This window comes from Ascidia mentula, chromosome 2 (assembly GCF_947561715.1).
Source record: "Ascidia mentula chromosome 2, kaAscMent1.1, whole genome shotgun sequence".
Lineage (NCBI taxonomy): Eukaryota > Metazoa > Chordata > Ascidiacea > Phlebobranchia > Ascidiidae > Ascidia > Ascidia mentula.
The window spans coordinates 3,171,849-3,193,190 of record NC_138567.1 but is presented as its reverse complement, the minus strand read 5'-3'; the positions used below and the strand labels follow the sequence as shown (position 1 = coordinate 3,193,190).

The window sequence follows — 21,342 nt, the reverse complement described above, 5'->3', positions numbered from 1 at the left end:
CTACTAAGATTACTGGAAAACACAAAAAAAACGGCACAACTTTGACGAACTTGAAATACATACACCACAATATCTGTCTTGCTGTCAAATCTGTTCGCTCCAAAGACGTCAACACCACACAGTTATATATATATTCCTATCACATGAGAATAACACAGCCTTGCTCGTCTTTTGACTTTTATGACGACAAAAAAAAAACGATAAACCGGCTTATCTGTGCTGTTTGGCAATAAGTAGCATTGCACAACTCATTTTTTCTTCGTTTTGACCAAAAATTTTAAGTCACAGATAGTCGCACATAAAAGAAAACTTGCTTATAAATTGCAAGAAAATCTGGCTCTCGAAACTGCCTTTTTCTCTGCAAGTTGGTGTTTAAGTAACAAACCTGAGAGTTTATTTTTTCTTGTGTGTAAATTTGCTGACATAAATTAGATACTTGTTGCTTCAAAATACTTAAAAGAAACTGCAAGCATGAGGACACAGTTCCAGTCCACATTCGCTACTGCACTGGGAAAGACTCATTGCCAAGCGTAAACCTCGTTTCACATGACTGGTTGGCAAACATCCACTGTAAATCTCAGGGGTGGGGAAAAATACGAGGTGGATTGTGGTTGAATTTTTACATCATTGTGGTGGAAATTTTTGTTCAAACGTTGTAAAATCCACCCCTTGGAATAAAAGACAAAAAAAAGATAAACCGGCTTATCTGTGCTGTTTTGCAATAAGTAGCATTGCACAACTAATTTTTTCTTCATTTTGACCAAAAATTTTCGGACCGTGGTCATAGAGTCACACATAAAAGAAACTTGCTTACAAATTGCATGAAAATATGGCCAGTCCACATTCACTACTACACTGATCAAGTCATTGCCAAGCGTAAACCTCGTTTCACATGACTGGCTGGCAGGCATCATTTGGCTGGAGGGAAGCAAAAGTAATTTTGTTTTTGGCGATTTTTATTTTTTATTGATAAGATAGAAAATGGCAACAATGCCCACAATTTCCTGCAATTCGACATCGTCAGTATAACTTCAAAATTAATTTCTATTTAAATAAGTGATTATGACAATGAAATGACAACTAAGACAATCGCGCGTGGAAAGCAAGACACTATTCCAACAGTATGACGTCACAGTGTATTACGCGAAAGTGAAACGCTATTGGCAATCACGTGACAAACCTCTGCAAAAAAAAACCTTTGGGCGTTTCGATAAAATTCTAACTTAAAGGTAAAACAACTGAAATACGCCGACTGCATAAGGTTGCCTAAAACAACATCTAGTTTTCAATAAAAATATTTCCTCAATGAAATTAATCTATTCCAGCAACACTTCTTGTTTTGCAGGTGAAAACTTCAAAGTCAGCTTCAAAATTTTTAAATTACCTTCAGTTTTACCGTGGAATAATTTCATGGTATTTGCCGTCGCGTGATCTTTGTCTTGTGAAAGTATCGTGGACTTCTCTGCCAACACCTTGCACAAGGGCCTAAATATATGTGAGTTTGATTTGTGAAGTGTACAGAAATAACTAATGTCCCACCAGCCAACACACGACTGTTCTTTCTGTCCTTGTATATTGAAGATTAGATTAAAAGACACATGTATATGTTCTGAACATGAACTGACACATAAAGCACCAAAGCCTTTAAATAAGTTTTTTGTGGTTTTGCTTTAAATTTACCGACAAATCTAACCTGGCTGTTTTGTTCCTGTGTGTGTATGTTGGTGAAAGTTTAAAAAGCAAACATATATTTTCTGGTCACTTTCTGTCATAGATTCGTGTCAGGTCAATTAAATATAACATAAACACAATATGAGAAAAGCATGTGTTGCCTCAGTGCTTTATCCGCACGTGTGATCGGATGGACGTTAATTACATTTCATTTATGAATTACAAGCGAGGTCGTATTGAGTTAATAGCCTGAGGCTATTTGCTGTTTTCCGTGTCTGCGGTCTTGCGAGGAGACTGGCTGTAATCATAGAGGGCTGGTACAAGGGTAATTTCGTGAGAGAACATTGTAACGAGCTTCTATTACAAGAATTGTTCGTAAAAGTTGTTGCGGATTGCGTTGGGAACAAAGATTCTGAGGTACCGGCGGCAATAACCAGGGACAAAGAAACAGTTAAGGACAAAGAAAATTCAATGTTTTCAGCAATACAGGCCAGTATATTTTTTCTCAGAATCATGAGTGAATCCGTTGTTAGTGTTCCTATATTCAAATGTTTATTACATACGGTACCAGACAGCCATGTTCTCTACTATCTTGTTTGTTCTTAGAAAACGTTGTTTACAGGCAGCTTGTACGGTCTGGTTGCGCAACAATAGCAGTGTGATTCCCTACAGAGTGTTGAACACGGTACGCTTGGGAAATACATCATTTTACAGTTGGCGTTAGTAACTATTAAAACTGTAGGTGAAACGAAGCCTTTGCGATATCCACTATTTTTATTGCAAAAAGTGGTATTCGTGGACCCCTTGGACTGGTATGGGCCGCACCGGTTGCAACCCCCTCTCGGGGTACTTAATGCTGCACTTCAAAGTTGTGTGTTTACATTCAGAAACAAACAGTAACATGGCAGCGCTCCCTTGTTACGTAAACAAACACGTCGAACAATAGGTCCACGCTTTGTCTGGAGATGTTTTTGTAAAGATAAACTCGCACTGTGGATAAAAGAGAAGTTATGAGGCAATCGGAGTGTTTATCTCGTACAAAAAATATAAAATGTCGGTTGATTGATGATATTCTTTCCTTTTGTTTATCTTTAGGTGTTAGATGTGTCCGGAAGGTTAACCATTTTCCGACAGGTTAAACTTTCTATTTTAAATATCATGTTTTTTCTACAAAGTGCCAGAGACTGAAATATTCACAACACTTGAGAATTTGCTGGTTAGATTTGTTTGAATTTCTCGTGGGAACCGGAACATGGGTTGGTTTGACCACGAATCACGATGATGAGTTTTGCTTCCTGGTTGAGGAGATTCAGAAAGTTGACAAACATTCGAAGAATATTTTACACAACAATTCTGTTAATTTCTCTCACCTATTTGTTGAAAATACAACTTGGAAAAAGCGAAACGAGCGTTCGATTTATCATCACAAGAGGTGACAGTGAGCCTTCGAACGAACATTTTCCACGAGCATCAAATGCTGATTTAATAACATACAAATCAACCTTCAAGGAAAGTTTGACGGCCACACAACCAACAAAAATTAACTTCTGTCCAATCAGCTGGAGCGGATTAAAAAGTCGAGTCGAAGGCTCCAAGAAACCTTTGATTAATTTAAACAGAAACAAATTTCTTCTTCCTGTTTTGATCAACGGACCCAACAATCAACTTGTCGGATTGAGAAAATCTATGTATGTTGCCATTAGATTGAACAGGACCATCGTCATTCCGTTGCTCTTCAAGCACAAACTTAACGAGTAAGCATTCTGTTATCAACAAGTTTCTTTGGTTTAAGATCATTAGGTTTGCAGGCTTCGCAGCCCTGGCAACTGTAGCTCGGTTGGTAGGGTGTTGGGCCTGGTTAGCCCAGGGTCGTGAGTTCGAACCTCACCGAGAGCTTGATTTTTTAGATCTCGCTTTGACTTATCGGGAAAAAGTGGCTGATCGAGCTTGCCTGCAGTGCCTGGGCTGCGAAGCCTGTAAACCTAATGATCTCGATAGGATAACTGTGATCGCTAAGTAGGAAAAGACCATTTTCTGTCTGTATACTTCTCTTCACAATAACGACTATACACAATCTTGCAAATTCACACGCAACAAAAATAAAACAACCCTTTGGGACCAAAAGGCTGCTGGATCCAATCCTAACAAACGTTCATTTAGTGGCCAAGGAAGGTTCATCGATCCGACCCATCGTCTGGACTTCGACGTTTTGGAAAACTTCATACCGACCGTCACGCTCAAGCAGTTCGCCGAGCGTTGTCATGGCAATATAGAAGCGGTGTTGCGCGTGCGCGTGATGACCCCCGGTGTGTACCGCAAGCTGGAACGATACTATTCGATGAAGTTTGCGGGGCCGAACGTAAGATATTTTTTGACGATAAAAACTCTTAACTACAGCGGGCTTTTCTTCACGCACCGGGGTTCGAACCCAGGATATCCAGGCCACGAATTTCGATCAGGTTTTAGACTTAGTGTTTGGGTCGGGCGTTTAACTGATGTCCAATTGTCCGTTAATACAGATAGTCTAAAATTGCTGATGCCCACTTGCGCAAAGTTATCTTCTCAATACTGTGCAAGAAATTATCCCCATTCGTGTAAAATAAATTAAAATAAAGAAAGTGATTTCGTTACAGGGGAATCCCGTTATTGAGCTACCAAAAGACTTCAATCCGAAAGAAGGAAAGAATTTTGCTGTTTTCAATTCGTCAAAGGACACCATAGAGTCGTTATACGGAACTGAGGTAAGTTGTGTTCACGCACCAGCTTCTTGCAATAATTCACCCCAATCTCGACCATTCTCCTTCCAATCGTCAGACAGCTTGCGCGATCCATCCCTACCATTTCTCCAACTTGAAAATACACGAGAAACCACCAAGCGGGGAATTCCCCACGTATATTGGTAAGTGCTCATTGAAAAACTCATAAATCCTCGTGGTACGTTCTGAAACTTGCTGTACGCTGTAAGAGAAAATACGGCGTATTTTTTATTACTACCCTGGTCGCACCAATGTCGGCGTACAATGTCCAGTGACACTCTTATTTCGGTCGTGCTTACTGTAGCGCTAAACGCCACTTACAAAAATACTATCAATATCATATTGTTGCAGGCGACTTGAGCGACAAGGAGCTTTACTCCGAGATCATCCGATTTACTCCACCGCCGCGTCACGTGGTCGAGATGGCAAGAAATTTTATCTCCGACGTCATCAGGGGGAACCCCTACATATCGGTTCACTGGAGATTCGACAAAACTGATTGGATGAGAAGGTGGTCACGTGACCGTGAATACAAAATATTTGGCCTTATTTTTGTTTTCCGTGCTTTCAATTAACCGACATTTCCCTTATGTTATATAGAGTTTAACGGTTTATCAGTAACCTGTACTAAAATCATTGAAATCACAACCGATCTGATACGTCTGCCTTTATCAAATTTCACTTTTTGCGTAATTTATTGACCAATATGACGTACTCTGTGTCATTTATTGTGATATTATTATTTGCTATCAAACAGATGCCTTTCCGAGACACCCTGGGGAACGCAGGGCAGACGGAAGATGTGCGAAACCATTCTGAAATTAACGCCTGAAGAGATTTCCCATGCTATCGCTAACAAAGCTGAAACAAGCGACGTCAATATTCAATATGTATACATGGCAGCGCCACCAGGTGGCGGTTCAATGGTCGATAACGTCACAAGAGCGTTAAAAGAAAAACATGTAAGCGGAAACTTGTATTTTTTTATTAAAATCAATGAATTACATGGTATTACAAGTATTGATGCAAGTGTTATGAAACAAAACCAAATCATACATTGGTTACAATTGCACGAAAAGTATACTTGCTTTAAAACATAGGACCAGCCTGGTATGAATTGGGACAATATATTCTGCCCTCTAGGCATCATCAGTTCCTGTGTAGAAAACATACTTAACAATAAAAAAATGTTAAAACGTCTGGAAAACAACATCAATGATTGGACGAAGCATAAAACAACCTCAATATGTTAAAACAACACCGTGACCGGATTGGCAAAGTGCGCTTTACCTTTTTATTGTTACGTGTGTTTTCCGTAAGGACTAGTGATCAATACTTCTACGTCATCTTTTGCAACAGGTCTACAGTGGTTAAGATTCTTGTTTTCCGGAGTCATTCGGTTACAATTGCGTTCATCCGGGACATTTACCTTGCATGTGGTCATTTTCAAATCAGCCAACTGCTTCCCGCCTTGTTATCATTAGTTTTTATTTAAATAATTCCGTAGATTTGGAAAGCGGACCTAGCGCAATTTGCTTCGACCACAGAGCATTGAAATAAAACCTAAATCTCTCCTGCAGGAGATTCGGGTTTTTTCATCTTCGGATTTACGGAAACACTGGAAGTCGACTTACTCCGGTTGCGATTGGTTGTGGAAGGATGAGAACGACATTCTTTCAACTACCGAGATGGAAATTTGTCGACAAGCCGACGTCTTTTTAAGGTAAAGTTTTGTCTTAAATCTGTATTTGAAAAAAAGATTTAATTTTCGGTCATATTGAGGTGGTAAGTTGTCTCTTTGGCGTCTTTAAATTAAGTTAACTGGAAACGAGGCGGAAACAAACACTTGAGCAAGGCGTGTTTGCATGGTTTATCTTAAATGGCAAAAAGCTAGTGCAAAAAGCTAGGATAAGGTGCATTTGTAAATGCAGAGAAAAAACAGGCTTATATCATTCGGTGGGCGCGAAGTATTTTGGGGGGGTTGAAACATTCCCTTAAGAAGCAGGAAATTGTGAACGTGCTCAGGCCAACTGGCAAGATAATTTTTAAGTCACATTTGGATACTTGGAAAACCCAAACTTATGAATCTTGAACTTGGATCCTAAATCGTGGAAGAATATCCTCTCTGTGTCAATGGATTGAAAACACGATAGACTATAATGTGAATGTCGAGTTGGCTTTAAAAAACGCGGATACCATGTTTGACATTTCGTTTTCGTGGTGTTCATTCTATTAAAAATCCGCCATGTTGTCTAACAAATTTGAACAAAAAGTCAGCAAAATGTTGTCGCCATTTCACTCACTTTTATTGTTTAAATATCTAGATCAGGTTCATCTACATGGTCGAAAAACGTTCAACTGGGAAGGAATCCAGAAAGATTTCCTTTTTCAACAAACGATAAAGGAATCTTGCAACTTGTCAAGGAAGTTTATTTTTCTGGGCACTGAATATTAACTGGATGAACATCGTCAGTTGAAACTTGTGTCGTTCTCTCATCCCACCGGTTCTCAAATTCGTTTTGCCGTAAAAGGTTCTTGGCAAAAATCATCAGGTTGCATCAGTCATCAGCACCAACTGGGCCATTTTGTATTTCTGTAGTTTATTAATCAACGTAAACGGAACAGTGGTGCACATTAACCTGAGTTACAATGGAATGCCTTTGACGGCACAGACGATCACTTATATAGGTAGTGATCACGTGATACTATCACGTTGCACAATCAATCATCCGTAACACGCTACTTTTTTGGAGATTTTAAGGTGTTGGCCCATGTCAGAGTTGTTTTTATTGCACTTGAAATTTTCCACTAAGATGTTGTTTCCACACACATTATTAGTATAATAAAAATGCATTGAAGTCACTGTTATCTCAAGATAAAAAAAAATTATTGGTTGAATGTCACGCATAGGCCTACGCTATCGGTCTGCCTATACCGGGTCTTCGTAGGTACCAACGTCAGGTACGATAAGTCAGAAATTCGCAACCGCACCCCAGTCTGTTGGTTTTTAGTGAATATATTGTGCGGTGAAAGAACAACGAATTAGTACGCTAAATCTGGGACAGCAGTGTAGAATTGGTGAGATACAATACATCGGCAACGAGACAGCATTGGGGCAGTCAGTACAAACTGGGCGCAGTACAGTCATACAGAACACGGTCGAGACGTTCACAGCACCACGATTCTAAAGGCACTGTGGAGTTAGCTTAGCGTCTAAAACATACAAACAAACGTCACAAATCGACAATGTAGTCAACTGGCTTACAAAACACTGAAAGAGGCACATGACAGGCCTTTAAGTCTATATGTCACAAATATCAAAAGTACTACTAGAATCTCGACAAGGTCTAATCTACATTAATGTTCATGATTACTGTGACTATTTCCCGCCAGTAAACCATGCGAGCACGCTTTGTGAGACACAGGAATGCAATGATGTAATGCCAATGTGCACATATACACAAATGGGTTCAAGCAACATAGAAATGTTAATAAACAGGTTAAACTGTCTGTAAAAGTCAAATTTAGTGATGTTACAAAATGGTGATTACATTTGCAAACCCCAGATGTTTGCACGGATCGATTCATTGCTACCTCAAACTCAAAATTAAATCAACTGCAGATAAAATGTCTCGAGCAACAAAATCAATGTCCAGGTTTATTTTGTTCTCATCCCCATCCCGATATTTTCCAGTTTTAACTAAAACACCCATCATTCCCGCTTGCAACGCACCACCAACATCATCACGAACGTCGTCACCAATCATAACACATTCATGTGGTTCACATCTGAAGAAGAAACACTTGTACTTTACATTTTAAGCATTTAATTAAAAAAGATCACTAGTTTCCTAACCATAACCAAAAAATCAAAATAATTATATGTGTATAAGCCATAAAGAAACACAGTTGGCGGAATGATCATTAAAAATTAAGTATTATTATAGCAATGTTATGAATACTTCATACAACACATAAAATGATTCAATAGAGTTCTATCTTGCATGAAACATGTCTCTTCACTAAAGTTATATATGATTTCTTTATTATTAAACTTAAAAATGCTAATTTTATATAAATCTTAGGTACATTCGGGAGGATTTTAATAAATGTGTGTGGTTTACTGTCTGTTTTTCTATTACAAGAATGTGGATAAGTGTGCAATGAACAAAAATGCATGGAATTGCAGACATATTTGAATAAATGCACAGATACAGAATGACTGTTTGCATCCATAATTGAACTGGGTTAGCTACCACACATCATAAACCAAAATGAAACACACTCACCCAAACTCCTCAGCTGCAGAATGAAAAAATCTTTTCTCGGGTTTGCCAACAACATAAGCTTTCTTGTCTGTAGCATATTCCAAGGCAGACACAAATGCTCCAGTACCCAAAGCTAAATCATTTGGCCTTTTAAAGTACCTACAGATTCAAATAGGAAGTTGTTCATCACCTCATTGATACACATCACATTACAGCAAACTTACCTTGCTTTGTTTATAGCAATAAGATCACAGCCACCCAGCAAAAGATTTAATGCCTTGTTCATAGACTCATATTCAAAGTGATTTGGGGATAATCCCATCACAACACAATCAGGTTCTTCACAACTAAGACCTTCAAAGTCTCTTTTGGCGGAATCTGTCAGCATTAAGAATGGCCTCTTTCTCTCCTTTTCAATCAATCTCCTGGCTGCTGTCAGGGATGTAAACATTTCATTCATCGAAATGTCGAAATTCATTTCCTTGAGACGTTGATACAAGGACTCGAGACATTCTTTCGTGGTGTTGGTGACAAATTTAAGTTTCAGGTCGCTTTGTCGGAGTTTTGCCAAGGCTTGTCGCGATCCAGAAATAGGGATTTTGTCTATGTGCAAAGTCCCACTTAAATCAATGAGAACTGCTTTGATATGACGAAAGGGGCGGGCCATTATTTGAAAACAGCAACTAGCAAGTTTGTATTCAAATGCAAATTACTTAAAACGAAAGGGGAATCCCCTTTCCTCGAAAGCATTAGAATTATTTTTTTTCGAGGACTTACGAATGTGTCCCGCATTTTATTGCCATTTATTCAGCCAACTTTGTTCTTTATTTATTAATCTATTTTTTTTTTACTTTTCAACTGACAGTGATGGTAAAAGAAATTATTAAAAATCTTAACCAACCCGGATGAACTATCTTTCTTTTTATCGAAAACCCACCATGATTTATTGCTTTACCCTTTGGCGGCGTAATATTTACCATTAAAAAAAACTCTTTAACAAAGTTTATTGGGTTAATTTTTACAGGTACAGGTAGCCTACTAGGTGTAGTATTTCATTTATAGCCCGGGGCACTATATGCACTGTTAAATGCGTCCAACGTGGTGTTTAGACATTGAGTTTTCACAGCCTTTCTAAACCAGAATTTTTAGTTTGTTATGCTGTACATAGACCAACTTACTGTGTCTGGCAAGCCATAAAGTAGTATGAAGTTAAGAAAGAAATTATAGAAGAGACATATATAGGCCTGTCAAGTTAAAAATCGTTTTTATCTTCACTGAAATTTTTAACTGGTTATAATGTTTTATTGTTAAATAGTAACTTGCACTTTGTGCTTCATCGAATTGCAGAAGTGCCGTTTAGCAGCAAATACACACTGCTGACATTTGAAGCATGAACTGTGATGTCAGGTGTCTGACAAACACCTAAAGAATGGTTGTGGCGTAAAGAGACCTTCCTCAAACGTCAATAGTAAAACAGCAACCATAGCATGGTTACACGTGAACAGTGTAATGTGAAGCAAAAAAGCAGAAACATAGAAATAGAACCAAACATATGACGTCAATACCATGTCTTCGCTCATTAACTTTTATGATCATGGCGTTGGTCGTGCTGTCTTGCTTCGTTTTAAATCAACACGATAGCATGTTTTCTCGGCGACCAAGTGGCAGCACTAACTCTTCGCAGCGTACAGATGCTCTACCATTAGATACTTGTCCTATTACTGGAGTATTACATGATAACCTTGACGTACTGAACAATCCGCGCCCTTTGATAACCCTGGACAGGCAAAGATATTTACTTCCGTACCTCCGTAATGGACCGAATAATCAGTTGATCGGATTAAGGGATTCAATATATTTGGCAATAAGACTCAATCGGACTTTGGTTCTTCCTTTATTCATAAAGCACAGATCAGACGAGTAAGTTCCAATGCTAAATATGCAATCATGCCGTCACAACTTTGTAACTAGGAAAAACTTTGAACCAAATTTGACTAGCTTCGAAACTTGTTTTGTACCTTTTTCAACGTAATCCACATTGACCCTACGTGAAATATTTCTGTGCTCAATGAGTTTTGTTTATTATTTTTCAACAGCCAAAGTCAATTTGCGAAAACCATTTCAAGCGAACACAGAATTAACATCCGCAAGTTGGCGCAACTTGTTCCTTTCGTCACGCTTGATCAATTCAGGAAGGAGTGTGACGGAAGAGTTGACGTCATATTTCGTACCAGGGTGTTTCGACCCAGACTTTACTTGAAATTTAGCGACATTTTGAACGTGGAAATATCACCACACGATCCAACAGTGGGACGAACAATTGTCGAGTTCCCGCTCGATCGAGGTACTGAGAATGATTTCTATTCAATTCCCAGCGATCCAGAGGAAATAAGGAAGTTGTTTGGAACTGAGGTATGCGACTGAACTCAGTAAAATTTCCGTATATCAGACAGAAGTTCATGCCCTTACTTCAGCGTTATTTCTGTTGTTGTTTTTCTTCCCGTTGTCTTGCGAACTTATCCAAGTGATTTTAAAGTTCTTATAGTGTGATTAGCAATTGCTTGACCAATAATGTGTGGTAACATGATAAGATAAAATGTTTTTGGCATTTATCCTTATTTGAGTTTTGCAATATTTGCATGACAAGTTATAGCTTTCGATACCGAATCCGTGATACACATTAATATTAATTTTTGTTATAACCTATAGCTTATTTATCCACCAGGAAAAATGTGCTTTCCATCCTTATCCGTTCAAGAATCTTCGCATTAAACCAGTTATTCCAACTGGATTCGAACCTCTATCTATTAGTAAGTATTTCTGTCCAAAGATTTTCGGCAGCTTTTTAATGACCTGGTAGAAATTTACAGGCATGGGTCGTAAAAGTTGAAACAATTTTAAGTGCAACACAAGTGTTTATCATCTCGGAGCTCAAAAATGACTAAAATTTTAATTCAAAAGGTCTTTGAAACAAATAATTCTTCTCGTAAGATTTGTCTTCGATGAGCGACAGTGAGTTATACAGCGAGATCATCCGTTTTACCCAACTCCCATCACATGTAAAGCGGATGAGCAGAGAGTTTATCTCCGCCCGGATGGGAAACAAACCTTATTTAAGTCTTCACTGGCGCTTCGACCGCGAAGATTGGCAGAAAAGGTGAAAGTTCGCGCAATAAAAACCATTAGATTTACAATACATTGGTATTGGCCTTTCATTTACTTTTTTCTTTTATTCTTTGTTTAAAGATTGCATCAGGCTTGAAATTGTGACGGTTGAACGTGAAGATAGTCCGAGCTATTTCTAAAAAAAACTAAATGACACTTTTTCTGACTTTGAGTATGATGATATGGCAAAACATTCTACAGATATAACTAAATAAAGAAACGGAAGCCAGCAACAATCCTTCCTTTATAAGTAAAGCAGGGTTTCTTTGTCAAAACCAAAAACAAGTTATTTATATCTACAGATGTTCGCTTTCAAGCATCCCTGAAAGGAGACGTGGACGTTGCAACATTGTCAAGGACATTCTACCCGAACACGTCGCCCAAGCCGTAATCAGCAAGTTGCGTGAACTTGATGACGTCATCAGATTCGTTTATATTGCGTCACCGCCGTCGGAAAACGCATCCATGCAAACAGTGCGAAAAATGGTGGAAAAGACAATGGTATGCATTCTCCTTTAAACGCCGAAGTTTTATTTTTCTATCGCTTAACGAGGCAAGATCTTCCCACTGCGCAGGGTCTTATTTGGCGATCCAAGCTATTGTATTTAGGTCATAAGGTTTACTTGCATCGAAGCCAAGCCATTGCAGCCAAACTGGTTCAAAGTCACTTTGTTTTTAATATACGTGTTTAGTTAGAACAATTGCGAAGTAATGATATTCGCCGTTTTATGTGTTGTCCCCACAAAATATACCTTTAACCTTCAAAAATCGTTCAACCTTCAAAAAGTCCTTTAACCTTCAAAATCGACAACGATGCCCGACAGAAGTTGATATAACCCCACCTGAAAAAACTTTTTCCAGAAAGTCAAGGTTATAACTGGATCTGACGTCATGGTTCAGTGGAGATTAAAATATGAATCATGTGACTGGTTGTGGCGTGACGTCAACGACCTTCTCTCCTCCACCGAGATGGAAATTTGTTCCAAAGGTCACGTGTTTTTATGGTGAGATTCGTTTTTTACCGATTTCCGTATCCGGATATTTTCAAATTCTAATGATTAGATTCGTACATTTGTTCTTCCCGCCTTTCCTTATCGTTCTTCATTTCTTTATTTCGTACCCTGCGTTTTTTTAAGTTTACGTTCCTTGGTATTCGATCGCGCTTTTTTGCATACTTATACGAGTACATCCTGATGGAAGCTGCTGCACAACAACCGAAACGTTAATACTTGTTTAATTTTATTTTGTCAGAAGAGCTTTTATGTATTGATAATATGCTTCAGTATTGGCAGCATCAGTAATGAATTGTCTTAGAAACCAGAAAACTACTAAGTTTGGCAAAAAACATGGGTGTTTTATTGCAGTAACACACAGAAACATGTTTTTGAAACGGTGATTTCTTTAAATTCCCGATTGTTCAAAAACAAAATAACTTCGAATCCAAATTATAGGAATATTGCCAGATTTTAGGGTACTGTTAACCGATGTCTAGAAATCAAGAGGCAAAAGTTTGGTGTTTCGAAATCCAAGTTCAATTTGTTAACGATATTATTATGTTTTATTCATCACCATTGAAACAACAAGTTTTACTATGGGTAAAGAAGTTTTATAAATTTGCAAAACATGCACATATTTATTTCAGGTCGGTCGCATCATCCTGGTCTGGGAACGTAGCACAAATGCGAACCAATGACGTCATACCGGCAGAGTATTTACGTCACGATGTCGATGTTTTGAGTCTTATACAGAATATCTTGAAAACAAACCAAACCCTGACGACAATTGCTGAGTAATTTTGTGTTGGCACAAAATTAGTTGAAATAGTTCGTGGGAGAAACATTACAACGATATTTCTGTGCCCCAAGTCTGTGAATGTGGAGTTTTAATTGAGCAAATATAGGCAAGAAGTTTAATACTACACGATCCGTCCTTGTCTGTATATTGTTGGGTTGCAAATATTTTGCTACCTTCAAAACTTCGTGAAGTTGTGTTTTCTTGCTTTGCACTTTTCTATTAACTGGAAATATTTATAAAACATCAAGATCTCCAACTGACAGTTGCGTTTGTTCTTGCTTAAAACGTCTTCTCAAATGTGATGTTCCGACCTAACCTTGTATTTTTTTATGTGTTTTAAAGCAACAAGCCTCTAATTTATGTCAACAGATTTATTTTTTAAGAAAAATTGATTTCGCTTGTGTACTATCGAAGCATCATTACAGTTGCTGTAATTTGCTGTCGCAGAGAAAAAGACAATGCCTAACCGAGGCCAAATTCTTTTTGAGTTAATCAAAATCGTCGTTTTCTACCTCATAATAATAAAAATATCATTGTTTTGGTTGTAAGCTAAGGTGTATTTTGTTCATTAATAGTAGTAAGATTAAAATTAGGTGTATTTGTGTTTGTAACACAACGAGGTGAAAGAGGAACTGTCAACACAGCACGAACCGAAAGTAGTCGCGAAACGATTGAATTTACACGAAAAAAGAAACCACTGTGTTCTCGTGAACAAGGCGAGACTTATTAAGGAAGTAAATGAATTTACTAAACCTTATTAATCGCAAAAACTATAATTTGGGAAGAAATTCGTTGAATTCCTTCCGTACCGACCTACTTTAACTACTGAACGTAAGCATTTTTAGAAAGTCAATAACCGTTGTCACATTTACTGCATTCTTGGTTATCTGTTAATAATTAATTTGTTACTCGTGAGCAGCGTGACGTAACTTGTTTGACCAGCGAAACGTTACTGGAAAATCGTAGGCTAACCTCGTATAAGAACAAGGGGAGCACACAAAATTTTTATGGCAGCAGTTTATCACTGGTTTGATATGTCGTCGAAGATTATTTTCATGGAATTGGCAGGTTTTTTTGTGTCTTTGCCAAATAACGAATGCCATCGTCGGTTAGATAAGATTTAAAGTCTTGTTCTGGTATATTTGAATTTTTAAATCGAAACATGGACTCAAGTAGTGCCGTAAGTAATACAGTTAAGCCGTATGGTGAAAATTTAAAAGTAAAAATTATTTGAAAACTTCAGATCGCAAAAATCGGCGACAAAATTCGACCTGATGAAGGAGAAAACGATCAGCAAACAGGTAATTGACTATGCCTGGTAATGTTGACACATATTGAACATTTAAATCATGCATGCTTTCCTATATCAATGCTGCTGGTGTAACTTTACAAAAGCATGCTTTGATTTTGCCCAAATTAAAATTATTATTTTTACCTTGCAACCTCCCCATTGCATTAGCGGACATTCAAGGTCAATCTACGACCCGTTCCTCCCCAGCTTACATCCAACACTGCTACTTACCTGGAAAAGCACCAAAAGCAGGTTCAACCACTAAATTAAATACAAAAGTACGGTTAAAAAACGTGCGAACAATCTTTGATTTTATAAAATATTTTCCATGCATTGCAAACCTTTAGCAGCAGATTTTACACGACAAGGATTGACAGATCTTTATCCATAGAATTATAAACGCAAAGTGAAAACCTCGCAAACAAATGCGGGTTCCTAAAGTTCTGCTTTCCCTGGAACAACTTTCCTCTTATTTTCAGACGGAACGAATCATCTGATCGAAATCTTTGTCGCCTTTTTGATGCAAGAAAATTTCCTCGAAGCAAAGTTAACGAAGATGCGACTCTCAAGGTCATTTGAAGGGTACGGGGCGCAAGCGGGCAGTCTGAAGAGCAGTGGAAGCGAGCATAGACTGTCGGGGAAACCGTTTCGTTCGATATTATTTCTCGAACTTGCTTCAGATTTCTACGGAAAACATCCGGACGCGACCCAAGGTGCCGAGGGCCTTCGAGATTGTGCGTGGGAACTTTTTGAAACGCAAAAACGAGGTTTCCCGGAAGCACGCCAGGAAGTCGTCAGTGGTTACGTAATTCCAGTGATGCAAAGCATAAGGCATAAAATACAGAGCATGAAAAACGTGGACGCGGATTTTGCGTGCTTATGTGAAGTCCGTTGTTTGGAAGCAATCGAATGGAGTCAACGTCTAACGCGGGATCCGGACAGGGAGGCAACAATGAAAGACGAGATTAAAATAATGGAAAAGCGGTTTGGGAATATAGCTGTGGAACATTTCTTATACAGCGCGGCGTTAAACAACCTTGGCTATCATTATATGAAAAGAGAATTATTTGTCAAAAGCGAGAAACTGCTACGTCACGCTGCAGATGCCGGAAAGCATATAATAGATATAACGGAAGATGAGAAGACGAGTTTCCTTAAAACAATCGGAAAAAATTTGCTTAAATGTCGAAAAACAGGTTTTATCTCTGGAATTGTGGTTCAGGATTCCAACCTGGGGTATCAGGACGAACTGCCTTAATTATTAAAAATGTACATGCCTTGTTTCCCACTTTTTAAGTAACTTTTTTTGATCGTTTATGTTAAACTCAATTTGGTTTCTAGAGTTTCCTCCTTGTTGTTTTACACCCGTGTCTACATTCACACAACTCTGTTCGACCAGAGCTACAGCTACATTATTACTATAGGGGTCCGCGACCTTGATGAATATTTAAAACTGTTCTTCCATAGCTACTAAAATGTTGGGAATAACTGGTGTGAAACGAACAGAGGTAAAACATCACGCCTAGTATTTAGAATCTGGGGAGAGATTACTTTTTTTGTCTTCTGTAAGCAAAACAGCCGGTTTCGATAGAAATTTTTAAAATCTACTGAGGTATTTCTGTCCCAAACATTTGTATGCTACAATGTGTGTGTCCGCGTATTTAAAGTGTTTCGACTTGAATCCAGATTTTTGAAATACATGTCTTTTGCGCTTCCTCTTTTCTGTAGCATTTCAAAATTCTCCAGTAATGTTGGAAAAACGATAACTTGGTCCTTGCTGTTTTTCAATCTCCAAAAATTCGAAAACGTAAAGAGCAACTATTTGTAGGGTTTTGATCTGTTTGCAGATGTTTCTCGGAAATTAAATTATAGTTTGAAAAATTGATTTCACATCAATTTTGCCAGTTTTTATATGGCTCGGTTATTCATACACAGATATGGCGTACAAAATGTTACAGAGCGAGGTATGATGTCACAAATAATCTGTTGAAAACAATCACAAGTGAGTCATAATTGCAATTGTTATTGTGTGGAAATAAAAACAATGGTTTTCATAAATCATTTCCGGAAAGTGAAACGACCTAATTCTAGAAAACATTCTCGTGCAATTGACGTCATACTGTCGTGTGATTTCACCACCTATAACTTAATAAAAGTATGTTGTTACGCAAAACCGCATTAGGTGTTGAATATTGTACTTATAACAAGTGCGATTTTTCTAAAGCTATTTTTTCAGGAGTAAAGTTATACGCTGTGTGTAACTCAAACCAAGATTGCCATCAACAACATCGTGATGAGTTCACATTTTGGCTTTTTGGCTTTATTGTGCTTGGCGGTATATTGCCAAAGTAAGTAGTTACAGTGAAAGGTAATAGTGAAAAAAAGTTAGTCTCGTTTACACCCAAGTCCTTGGAATTTCGAAACCAGATAATTTTGCTATATTGTAATGAGCATAATGTTTAAACACGTATTTATCGTAAATTTTCACACAATTTGGTGCTAATGATCATAATTGCTGGATCGAAAAAACTACCAGTGTATAAGGGTTTGACTTAACTTTCAAAGGTGCCATCGACAAGGGGACAGTCTCCGTTCAAACAGAATCAACAGAATCAAAACTCATCGTAACTGTTGTGTACGAAAGATGTTTCATACAAAAAGCTTTGCATGTTGATGCCAGGGTTAACGCACCCACAGCACCAAATATGAAGTTCAATATTCAAATTCTGGCGATCAATCTTCTATCGTTTGAAGCGGAATTGCAAAGAACAGATTTAGCCACTGGATGGGGCCCCACGAGCTTGGATGTTGCTTGGTGGACGTTCCAGAACACAGGTGTGAGTGTGTGTGTGTGTGTGTGTGTGTGTGTGTGTGTGTGTGTGTGTGTGTGTGTGTGTGTGTGTGTTTTAGTGCCTCTCTGTGTGTCTTTAGGACTATTATGTACATGCAACGTGTTTCTTACAAGAGATATTTCGCTAGTTGCATTGAATCAGAGTTATGCGGGAGGACTTTTCAACATCTACTACTATTATATCCAACCCGAAACACTTACGTGGAAAGTAGCTGATGATTTTTGCAAGTCATCACCCAATACAGATCTCTGCACAATTCCTCAGATTTGCAACAACGGGGAAGTCAGAGTGACCGGAGTATTATTTGGTGATAATTGGACACCCATCAGGTTCGATATGTAGGCTACTGGCGGTAACTCTAATGCAGAGGCCGGCTACTTTTATTCTGAATCTTTTTTAAAGTGCCAACTTCACCCTTTAGCACTAAGCTAAAACAACTCAAGAGCCACAAAAACCAATTTAATAGGGATTATTGCCTGTTTTCAGTAAACTTCAATACCTACAGCAGTTGTCTAAAATTTTGTTTGTTAACATTATTGTTTTTTTTCTTTATTCAACTTGTTTCCATTTCTTCAATGGAATGAGATATGGACGATGTTATTTCGTTCTTGTTGTGTTTGACGTTAAAAATAATTTGACTTTTCTTTGTACTTTTTTTGTTGTTCACTGTCAAGAAGCATAGCAGTTTCAAATAAAAAATAACCGATTAAACTGCTCCATGGCGCATGTACATTGCTGAATCAAGTAAACGACAAATTTAATCTCTTGTCCACATTTATATCTCTAGTTGTAGGCCCACAGGTATATGGTAATTGTATTATTTTTGTCAGGGATAACGAGGGAAACTGGCTGCAGATCGGCGACGACAACAACAACTTAGCCCGACTCTGCCTCAATTATTTTGACCTTTACGGTGGTCGGCCCGCCTGGGGTGATCTAGCAGGAAATTGCTTGAACCCGACCGGTGTATGCTACTTCAAGGGTCATGTTTTCTGTTGCAGTCCTGTCAACTAGAACATCAAACACGGAGTTGATGATAAACAATTGCTGACCCGTCTGGAACTTTAGCCTATAACGACCATAAAGTCAAATGGACTCCTTTAAGTGGAATTGTTGTTTCTAATTTTTCCCATTAGACTTTACTCACTACCAACCAATACACTAAAGTTTTATAAATCTCAAATCAGTGACAAGCAATGACAATTCGGCACCATCTCTTTCATGTACTTCTTCCAACCTTCCAATTTCTTCGTTTACGTGATATGCGCTGTGACATAAAACAAAATGTTTATATATTTTTGTGAGAAAGTGTTGTCTGTGTAACTCTCAGCATGTTTTGCTTTTGAAATGTATGCATGATTTGTGAATAAAACAAAAAAAAATTTAAACTTGAAACAAAAGCACATAATCATTTAAAAATTGGTTTGCAGCAGGTTATTTATCGGCCCGAATATAATGGAAGTTAGAAAGTTGTTGAATAGAGCACTTCCAGGAAAAGTGTTTACATTACAACATCCCATGCTGCGACACTCTTCACAACTGCAAACTTTTTGCTTTCGGCCTAAAAGTTTGCGGTGGTGTGAAACCAAATCTAGTCATGATGATATCCCTGATTTCTTCGTCGGTAAACACTGTCCTGCGACTAAATTTCACCAAGTGTGGCATCTTGCGAAAGCTTATTTCAGTCAAGGTATTCCCCCATAGGTTCCAGACCGATCCATTGTTGTTGACCGATACAAAACTGTTATTCCTGAAGAAGCTGTCGGGGTCGTCATGGTAATAATCGAATGACTGTCCGAAATCGTTTAGTTCGTACTTGGTATCAACAGTAAATTTGTACAGAATATTCCATCCTTCTTCGCGGTATTTTGTTCCCGAATAACGAGGTTCCGCCACAGAAGCTGGACTGACTTTACCTGGAATGTAGCGAGATTCAGTAGTTCGTCTTTTACAGAATGAATAAGTTGGTTTATACAGATAATCCAAATTACAAATTCCTTGATAATATTTAAATAACAATTAAAGTCAAAGCTAAGATGTTGGACATGAAACTGTAATATTTCCATCGTAACCTTATAAAGTTATTCGTAAGGGTCTTGCGTTACAACAAACCGTTTTCATCAACTTGATCCAGGTATTTTTCTTCAAGGTAAAAATTTTCTTTACTCATTAAATCAACTCTACGAAGTCTGTAAAATATGTAGTTGACCAACGTAAAGTCAGAGAGGAAAAAAGTTTTACAGAGCATTTGTTTTGCATTTATCGTGAAGTTTACGAACAATTGTCTTTCTTATTAGAACTGTAAGTGCAAAAAACTTGTTTTATACTAAAAAGGCTTACATTTTGCTGAAAAAAAACACATGAGATAAATAGGTAATTTAAGCGCATTGACTTTAGACAGAAGTGTGATTTTACCTGTATACACCGTTCGGTTGGACTTGCTCTGTGTTTTCTTTCAGTAAAACAGGGTTCAGACAACAATGCTTTCCGAACGCAACATCCGTAATGAACGCTGTTCCATTCCCAAATTGAACCTGATACAAAAGCACGTGACTAGATTGCTTGATGACGTAATTTCTTGGAGAATGTCGCCAATACTCACTCACCATCGGCAAAAAGTGACTCATGTGATGGCAAAATTGGTCGGTGTCGGCCACATACGGTTGACCTTGGATGACCTTGACGTTGTATTTGAGTTGTCGTAGCAACCATGTGTAGAGAGCGTTCACTTCGTAGCAGATTCCCCCACGATTTCCCTACAAACAAAAATTTCTGAGGAAACTTATTCCGTTTTCCTCTCCTTCCGGGTAAACTGCGCGGGTTTTTTTGTGTTTGTAACTTTCTCTGCATTCTACGTTTCTCAATATTGTTAGAATGAGAAAAAACAAAAACAATCAAATCTTGGCTCTGTTGAATGTGAATAAAATTGTTTCACTTGTTTGACGTGAATCTTCTGGTACCAAACATCAAACGGAAGTTCCATCGTGGAACCAAAACAGATCTGGACTCACTTTAATAATCTTATTGTAAGCACACAATAAATCCAACTGCCTTCTTTCACCTCCAAACATGTCCAGATTTTCAAACGGAACTTTGCTAACATGAGCCAACTGCAAACGTATCAGATTGTCCAGGTTCGGTTCCAAATTACTTTCATGGATTCCTATTCTGCTTAGGTAGGAATTTACGTCCATTACTGCGCTGAATGTTTTTGTGCTTGCTAACAACTACAGAAATAATTTGCAACATTCAACACAGCGGAGAGTTGAAAGTACAAAAAAATGACACCGGAAACGATTCACACGAAAAAAGTAAACTATTGTGTTTTCGTGTACTACGTAGTATTTCCTAAATGAGTGAATATATTTACTAAATTTAAAGTTTCTAATAACTACCTATGACACACCAGGCACTGAATTCTAACGGCTTATACCACTTGTCTTTCAGCATTGCTTAGCACCCCTACTTATTTAGCACCAAATCTGATGCTAAAAAGTTTTATTTCTGTTCTCTACACATTCATGTTGTTCAAAACGTAGTCACTG

General features: G+C 38.0%; 5 protein-coding genes across 5 annotated transcripts; 3 read left to right on the top strand and 2 right to left on the bottom strand.

Moving 5' to 3' along the window:
* The first annotated feature begins 2,776 nt into the window (after window positions 1-2,776).
* LOC145889231 (uncharacterized) lies at window positions 2,777-7,245 on the top strand. Its single transcript, XM_082980132.1, has 8 exons — window positions 2,777-3,425; window positions 3,832-4,030; window positions 4,305-4,412; window positions 4,486-4,570; window positions 4,779-4,938; window positions 5,185-5,389; window positions 6,008-6,150; window positions 6,752-7,245. The coding sequence occupies exons 1-8, from the start codon at window positions 2,950-2,952 to the stop codon at window positions 6,873-6,875; spliced, it is 1,500 nt and encodes a 499-aa protein (XP_082836258.1). The 5' UTR covers window positions 2,777-2,949; the 3' UTR covers window positions 6,876-7,245.
* Window positions 7,246-7,545: 300 nt separating this feature from the next.
* Window positions 7,546-9,384, bottom strand: LOC145889235 (haloacid dehalogenase-like hydrolase domain-containing protein 2). Its single transcript, XM_082980138.1, has 3 exons — window positions 8,920-9,384; window positions 8,717-8,854; window positions 7,546-8,216 (listed from the first exon to the last, which is right to left on the bottom strand). The coding sequence occupies exons 1-3, from the start codon at window positions 9,360-9,362 to the stop codon at window positions 8,018-8,020; spliced, it is 780 nt and encodes a 259-aa protein (XP_082836264.1). The 5' UTR covers window positions 9,363-9,384; the 3' UTR covers window positions 7,546-8,017.
* A 730-nt stretch (window positions 9,385-10,114) lies between these two features.
* LOC145889899 (uncharacterized) lies at window positions 10,115-13,686 on the top strand. Its single transcript, XM_082980949.1, has 7 exons — window positions 10,115-10,615; window positions 10,792-11,107; window positions 11,421-11,505; window positions 11,687-11,852; window positions 12,163-12,361; window positions 12,722-12,864; window positions 13,503-13,686. The coding sequence occupies exons 1-7, from the start codon at window positions 10,248-10,250 to the stop codon at window positions 13,651-13,653; spliced, it is 1,428 nt and encodes a 475-aa protein (XP_082837075.1). The 5' UTR covers window positions 10,115-10,247; the 3' UTR covers window positions 13,654-13,686.
* Window positions 13,687-17,238: 3,552 nt separating this feature from the next.
* Window positions 17,239-19,062, top strand: LOC145889898 (uncharacterized). Its single transcript, XM_082980948.1, has 4 exons — window positions 17,239-17,293; window positions 17,490-17,780; window positions 17,877-18,126; window positions 18,628-19,062. The coding sequence occupies exons 1-4, from the start codon at window positions 17,239-17,241 to the stop codon at window positions 18,809-18,811; spliced, it is 780 nt and encodes a 259-aa protein (XP_082837074.1). The 3' UTR covers window positions 18,812-19,062.
* LOC145889897 (arylamine N-acetyltransferase, liver isozyme-like) lies at window positions 18,959-20,991 on the bottom strand. Its single transcript, XM_082980947.1, has 7 exons — window positions 20,809-20,991; window positions 20,404-20,553; window positions 20,213-20,331; window positions 19,910-19,986; window positions 19,511-19,713; window positions 19,303-19,358; window positions 18,959-19,064 (listed from the first exon to the last, which is right to left on the bottom strand). Exons 1-7 carry the CDS (start codon window positions 20,989-20,991, stop codon window positions 18,959-18,961), a joined length of 894 nt encoding a protein of 297 aa, XP_082837073.1.
* Between the last annotated feature and the right edge of the window lie 351 nt (window positions 20,992-21,342).